Source organism: Cynara cardunculus (genome assembly GCF_001531365.2).
Source record: "Cynara cardunculus var. scolymus isolate 2C chromosome LG 15, CcrdV1, whole genome shotgun sequence".
In the NCBI taxonomy this organism is placed as follows: Eukaryota; Viridiplantae; Streptophyta; class Magnoliopsida; order Asterales; family Asteraceae; genus Cynara; species Cynara cardunculus.
In genome coordinates, this window is record NC_037542.1 from 12,395,982 (window position 1) to 12,404,313 (window position 8,332).

At 33.2% G+C, this 8,332-nt stretch overlaps 1 protein-coding gene across 1 annotated transcript; it reads right to left on the reverse strand.

Annotated features, from left to right (window-relative positions):
- Positions 1–5,089: 5,089 nt before the first annotated feature.
- On the reverse strand, positions 5,090–7,152 carry LOC112527884 (aspartyl protease family protein 2-like). Its single transcript, XM_025138728.1, has one exon. It carries the CDS (start codon positions 6,956–6,958, stop codon positions 5,327–5,329), a length of 1,632 nt encoding a protein of 543 aa, XP_024994496.1. The 5' UTR covers positions 6,959–7,152; the 3' UTR covers positions 5,090–5,326.
- Between the last annotated feature and the right edge of the window lie 1,180 nt (positions 7,153–8,332).

Genomic DNA, 8,332 nt, shown 5'->3' on the forward strand with positions numbered 1-8,332 from the left:
ATGATCCCAAGTATATATATATATATATATATATATATATATATATATATATATATATATAACAACATTCCAACAAGAAAATGAAGGAGAATGCGATATATTTTAAACAAAAATATATTGTCCCAAACTTTCATGTTCCACTGATTACATGAATACACATAAGATTTTTATTCAATATAACTTTATTAAGTTTATGTTTACATTCCCTCTCTGATAACGTGTATCAACTTGATTGATGGAAATGAATGAGACGTAAGATTATGAGAGACAACAGATGTTTGTTCATATATGTTGTCCAGTAAAAAAGAAAGGACCAAACCAGAGTGCATTTAACTTTAACCTGAAGTAGGTCATATCATATGCGTGTACTATGCACTTATAATTATACTTTTGACTTTTTAGTTCATATTACTGTTTTCAACATCGGTGTGAATTCCGTCGAAACTGTACTAAAAAAATTATGTCACGCCTGGAATGATATTCGTCTTATATTCAAATTTGATAAAGTCAAATTGACCTAAAAAATCAGACTTTATTTCTCTATTACGAACAAATATATGTGAAACTATCACATTATGAAACAAATGCATGTGAAACTATCACATTATGAAACAAATATATATGTAAAATAATACCTTAAATATTATCATTTGAACAATTTTAGATAGGTTCTTACGAATTTATAATTTTTTTGTGGTTCTCATTTAATTTGCAGCTTATATATATATACATATATATATATATATAATGTTTTTACATTTTTCCAATTACAACATGATTTTAAATTAAATAAAATTAAAGTTCGATTATCCATTTTAGAGAATTTTTTGGAGATACTTTTAATGGTCATCAACAAAATAAAGAGTTTTTAATGGCGTTTTGTCTGATGGAATTTGAGTAATTTGGATTTTATGGAAATATTTAGAATTGGAGGGATTTAGTTTTTGAAGGATTTTGGTCCGTTTGGAACTTTTGGTGTCTTTGATTTATGGGATTGGAATGGAATTAAATTATATCTATACTATATTATACAACATTTGACAAAAACTCTTAAAAACCATTTTTATGTATAAAATATTGTATATCGATGCATATTACTTAAAATTTAAGATTACAAGTAAATTATGCATCAAGTACAACTTATTAAAGCTTCATGTTTGAATTCGTATAACTAACTACAGATAAACATAATCAAATAGAGAATAAACATCTCATTTTAAAATATCAAAAATCTAAAATATAATTAGAATAATTATCAAGTTTCTAACCGAATGTTTAATTATTATCTTTAATAAAAATTATATTATTAAACCAAAAATAAATTATTTTGTTATTACACCTAAATTAAATTACAATAAAAAATTGAATTAAAGATTTTACATAAAAAACGAAAACTATTAAATAGTTAATTTAAAACTAATATCGATTTTTTTTTAAAAAATTTTATGTTATATTCAAATTTATATTTCATGCAAAAATAAAAACATTATCGCTTTCTCAAAACCATATAAAATTATATTATATCGAGAGAGAAAAATAATAAAAATTAAACATTAAAATGGAGATTTATCTCGCTGCATTGCGTGAGTACCTTTCTAGTTATTTATAAATAATTTATAAAAAATAAGTATATTGTCTTTTTATTAATTGATTATTACAAAACAAGTGTTTTTAACATATTTTAAAACATTATTCCATAAAAAATCCAGTAAAATACTAGTCATCCTGTTGGATTTCAAAATCATATGTGGGATGTTAATGAAATCCCAGAATTTCAAATCCAGATATTTTTTCAAACCAAACATGAGATTGAAATGAGATTCAATTCCAATCGCTACAAATCTAACTCAATCTTGCAAATCAAACGAAAACTTAATACGTTTTGGTCGTCTACAAATATACATGCAATAATTAACGTACATATCAATGTCAACGGTCTCGAGACAACATTCTAGTTTAGCATTCCGTCTCCAGTCAAATCCTGATCGATCCCCGGTCAAACCCCATGAAGAACATCCGTTAGTTTGAGTCTACCGGGGATCCCTGGCCCAGGACCCTGAGAATCCTCGTCCCCATCTGGGTCGATGAGTCGGGTTCCCTACCGGGTCGGGGCAAATCACCATCCTTAATTCCCTTGAAACCGTATCATAAAGTTTGTCAAAAATGCGTTCGTTAAACGTGTAACTATACTCATCTTATGTTCGAATTTGATAAAGTCAAAATGACCTCAAAAGATGGACTTTTACTTTTCTATCACGAACCAAGACCTGATTTCTACATATTTTTTATTTGAATCCTATTAACGTTATACATGGTTACTTTACTTTAGATTTCTAGTTAGGACATTCCAGTATTGTAGCAATTATGTTGGCATTCTGTAACGACGAACCCATGGAAACAAGTAATGTTAGAAAAAAATACTGATTATTCTCGAAATCACTATCCAACTTCTCAGTCTCATTTCTATTTTCATCTTTTAATCATTTTGATTTATTATTTAATTCAAAAATAAAAATGAAAATGAAAATGAATTTTTATTTTTCATAATTTAATTTGAAATTTAAATTTGAGTTTGTGAAGAAGACATTATCTATACTATAATTATATAATATTTAGGTTAAATTATTAGAAAGTAATTTTTATGTATTAAATATCATTTGTTAATATATATTATTTAAAATTCAGGATTACAAGTTGATTAAAAATAAGTAGTACAACTTGTGGAAATTCCAAGTTTGATTCGTGTAACCAATTAGAAATAAAACATTTATTTTTATTTTTTTAAATATCTAAAACTATTCATATAACTAACAGATAAACATAAGAAAATCTCAGATAAAACACCTTATTTTTGTTATTTTTTATTAAAATATATTATCTTTCTAATTTTTAATATAAAATATCTTAAATATAGTTATCATTTAAATAAAATGATTTTTGACCCCTAAACGAAATTTTTTATCATTGTTTTTATAAAAATTATAATTACACTTAAATAAAATATACTTTATTTTAAATCTAGCTTTTTCAAAACCATAATAAAATCGAGAAAGATTAACAAAAAAAAAGTATGAATCATGATTGAGAATTCAAGTTCTAGATTTCAGAACTCCGATGCATTACGCAAGTGCACTTCTAATATTATGGGGGTGTTTGTGATTGCTTATAAAAACAACTTATTGACTTATTCCGTTGTGACACCGGTAATAAGCACTTTTAAGTCTTTGGATAAACAACTTATACCGGTGCCAAACCGATAATAAGATAAATTTTTGAAGAAGTCAAATCTTTCTGACTTATAATAAGTTGATAAGTGTTTTTGTAGAATAGTATAAGTTGTTTCAAACAAGCAATCCCAAACACCCCCTATATAAAACAAACAACTTATTTTATTATCAATTTTATTAATTACTACTTAATACCTATAGTGTAAACACCCCATTAATTAAATGAAAGACGAAATCTGGTTAGTTTGAGGGTTTTTCATTTTTGAAGATCGTTAGAAGATCTTGGGGGATAAAACGTCAGTATATTTATTTGAGTCACGATACACTATAGCAAGATTTTTTATGGTTGAAGTTGAAATTGAAACAAAATGCTGCTATTGACGGTATAGTCTGCTAGACCTGGCCTCTCCAACCTGTCAAAAAGGGGGTTTGACTGATTAAAAAAAAAACTAGATAGGCATTGAGTGGACAGTTAAAATCAATGGAGATTGACCAAAATAATCGTTCATCTCATATAAATTGGTCTCCTAGTCATTACTCTCCATGATTTACCCAAATATCACTATATACGCAAGTCCCACGTCATGGATCCAGCCAAAAGACATAAACGAATTATCAGATTTCACCCAAGTCCACAATTGTGACGGCCAAATCGACAATTATGACGACCAGGTCTATAATTTGAACTTTTAGCTAGATTCGCAAGTGGTGGACGTAAGACTTGCGCATTTAGTGATATTTGAGTAAATCACAATTGCATGGTCAGTTCTTCATGTTTAATGAACAAACTTGGCGTTAAAAACAATGTTTAGAAAAATCACTCGACCTATCACTTTTACATAATTGGATTTTAATAAGCAATGATTATGCTTAAAGTTTGTTGACTTTTTTGGCATTTGTGTTTTTAAGAATTCAATACGAACCTATTTGAAGTTAATGATGTTTGTTGAACGTGTTTATTGATTAATGTTTTACAGATCAAATGTTTTTTTTTTGAGAACTGACTCGGGTTAAATTATCAGTAAATTCATAATATACTTCTAAAAATAAATTTTGTTGAGAACAGGGGACCAAAGACGTCATGAACCGAGTTTTGATCCTTAGAGGTTCGACATTAAGGTTATGTTTGACAAACTAACTGATAAGTTAGCTGGTAAACTAATAAGGTAGCTGATGAACAAATCATTTTTGACAAAAAAGAAATAGTTGATGAATATGTAAAATGACCAAATGATATCTTGAAAAATTTCGTCAATTACAATGTTTTATAATATGATTAAAACAAATATTTAATGATATAATATATTAATACAAATATGATAGTAAAGAAAAATTAAAACATTATAATGTGTTAATTAAAAGAATTTTAAGTTATTTATTAATATATGTTATAAATTTTGGATTTGTAAAAACAAATATTAGGAAGAAAAAAAAAATCTATATTAATTTATGATTTAAACAATCATCATGAATAAAAATAAAATTGATCAATCTTACATATTTTAATTAATTTGTAATTTTTCAAACAATATAATAATAATTAAATTAACATTTAACACAATATTATTATATATGAAACAGAGCAAGTATAAGTTTAATTTTTATATAAATTATATAAACATTAATAAAATTGTTATATTTATTTTTTATAACTAAATATATTAAATAATAATATAAAAATAATTGATATACATATATACACACACATGTTTTCAACCTATACAGTTTTACTATTACAAAATCCGTGTATTAAATCATGACGTACCACGGGCTTAGCGGGTCGTGAGACACGAACTCTGATTTTCTTTTGTCGATGTGTCCATTTTCGATCACTCATGAGACTATATGCTAATAACACAACGTATAAGAAATTTAATGGTCATGGGCACTAACACAATGTAAAACATTTATACGATTGATGGATATCCAAAAACAATTCTATTGTCGATCGAGTGTTAAGTCTATGCCCCCGGCCATTCTCGACTTCTAGACCGGAAAAATTAAAAAAGAATTAAATAAAACCCTCCGTCACTCTTTTGTTTACACCTCCCCCCTACCCCGTCACACAATCGATTACCGACTTCCGTGAACCCTTCTCGTTAAACATCGGCACACCTTGTTGGTGCGAACCCGAGCCTAGACTTCTTCGTGTCGTACATGATATGGAAATTCTGTTGCTGATAATTTCCGATTATTGATAAAGCCGACCGTGGGGTCCCCAAAACGGCCAAACACACAATCTCTTCCGGTTCGAGCTTAATGAAATAGTTCTCGACTGGGAAGTTCCACACCGCACCATCGTTGAACAAGATACTGAATGATGGCAAATCTTTTTCGTAATCTGCGACTCCTGACACGTTGTAACACGGCTCGAGAATCGGGAAATCGTGGACTATTGGGTAGCCTTTCACTTTATCCATGAAAGATTTCTTGATGACATTGTAAGCAGGATCGGCAAAGTAACTCAGAGTCGTACCTGAATCGATGATGGTTCCACCGAAACCATCGGGCGATAAATCCCATGTTTGTTCGGGGATATCGAGTGTTTCTCCGCCAACCATCACGGATTTTATGTGCACGTAATAGAACACATCGACTGGCGCTTCTTTACCGCCGATCAACGAAGTGAAATTCAATTCAGGGTGCTTTAAAAGATCTTTATCTTCTCCAAAGATCAACTTGCTGCTGACACTAGAATTGCTGTCTCGATCCACAAGACAGTACGAAAACGATTGCCCGTATAACGATTGGAGTTGGGATGCGAACGATAGCGGACCACGGCCGAGCCCGAGTAATCCGGCGGCACCATGAAACAGGCCACGGTTCCAATGGCCGCAGCCGAACATAACGTTCTCAACCTGAACCTCCTGGTGTTGCTGTTTGTGGCCGTCGACATTGGTGGTCAAATTCACCGTGAAAGTCTCGGTGGCGAAATCTCCGGTGGTGTTGGAACTGTCGCCGTACCAGTAAAAATACGGGCACGATTGAGATTTAGCTTCAGCTCTGCAAGGTTTTGGAGGGTCCGGCGACGAAACCAGATGGCACCGGGGATCATGGCAGGTAACATTCCGGTAAGACGACGATTGGGTCGGATCGTAATGGGGTCCGGTTTGTTCAAAGCAATCGTAGCAGGGTGTACATTGGATCCAATTTAAATCGCTACCAGTATCGAGAATTAGAGAATAGTGTTTAGGAGGCGTACCCAGAAAAACATCCATGAAATACTCACCGGACCCGAGAGTTACGCCGGATTTAAGAGTACCCATCAATTTTCCGGCGTAAGTTTCCGCCGCCGCCGGTGCTGCTGCTTCTTCTGCAGCCTTGAGACGGTGGTCGTCGTTTTTCTTTGGTTTTAGAATCGTGTTTCGAGTCTTCTTCTCCAGGATCCTTTTGTGAAGCGTTTGGATCCTAGATACGTCACTTGCGGCCGAATCGAACAATGATTCTTTGGCGGCCATGGGAGTTTGACCGGACGATCGGTGTTTTAAGTGGAGTTTTACCGATTGTTTCGCCCCATCAAATCCAACCCCACCGGAGGTCTCCGGCGAGGAGAAATCGCAATCTGAAGAAGAAGACGAGACTCCATTAAAGCTTGAATGATTAGGTATTTCGATTCCGGCGAGAATCGAAGACGCATTGGGATTCAAGCTCCGAGCAGGATGAGCTCCAAAAGCACAACTAAGAAAGAAGAAGAAGAAGAACAAAAGGAACAAAAAGCACTTGACCACCATTGATTCCGGTAGCTTTGAAGTGGATGAAGAAAAACAAAAACAGAAGAAACCCTTTTATGGGTAGTGAATTTGATCCACGTTTGTTTGATTCATTCGTTGTATGGACGGAACTTGGCGATTCAAATTTGTGGAAATTGGGAATGAAGAAAGCAGACTGAATATCAAGAAGAGATTGGTGGGAACATCGCTTTGACCTCTCGAAAAGAGTTGAAAAGGCCAAAAGGAGGGTGAGGGAGACCCACAAGCAGAGAATTCAATCTTTAACTCTAATATTATATTTATATTACCTCCATGTTTACCTTATAATAACATTTCATTTCATTAAAATTTATTTATTTGTTCAATAGAATATTATATGCATTTCTTTTGTATCAAAATCAGGTAAATCGTACATTAAAAATGTAAAAAGTAAATCTTGATATTCATGTATGTGAGGAGAAAATTATATTAAATAGAAAAGGTGTATTTAGGGCATCTTCAATACAAGATTCTTATAAACAAAAAGTGTAAATTCTTATAAGAACTAACATTGCAGAGAGTTCTTCCAGGAACGTCACTCCCTTTGACAAGAGTGTTAGTTTTTACCTTGAAGTTAGTGTGAATTTACATTATGCTAGTTTTTTTTTTATATAATTTCTAGACTTTTAGGGGGCGTTTGGTTCGCATAATTAAATTTGGTGGAATTTTGAATATAACAAGTGAATTTGAATTTAAAGGAATTAGAATGAAATCTGACCATGCATTTGGTTCGTAGGTATTGAAATGAAATCTTTAAAAATAATTGGAATCTCCATCTTTGCTTGGGGGAGGGTGAGTGGGTGGGGGTGGCAGTTGTGAAGACGACAGTAGTGGTATTGGCTGTGATACGCCTCACCCCACTCCCACCCCGATCCTTTTGCCACCCATGTGGGTGAGTGGTAGGGTTGCCTCGGTCCTCCAACCCCGGCCCCGATCCCTACTACCACCCATCCACCCTCACCCACCATAGGCCCTCTGGTGGTGAGGGTGGGGTGGTAACTGTAAACAATAGTGGCATAGGGGTGGGAGGGTGGTTAGGTGGGCCTCGCCTCGATCCCCTAACCCATTCCCTTACCTGCCTTCAGTTCGTAGACCCATCCCTCCCCCTCCACACATACATGAATGAGTGGTAGTGGAGGTGGGTCGATGGGTGGGTAGGTGATAACTATGACAACGATAATGGTGATGTGGTGGATGGGTGGGTGATTGAGGTCGGATGATAGTTTTAATGACGATAATAGTGGCATGGTGGTAGGTTGAGACTTGTGGTGAAGTGGTATATGTAATGATGACAATAGTAGTCATGTGGCAGGGTAGGTTGGGTGTTGGTGGGTGACGGGTTGAGGTGATAGTTGT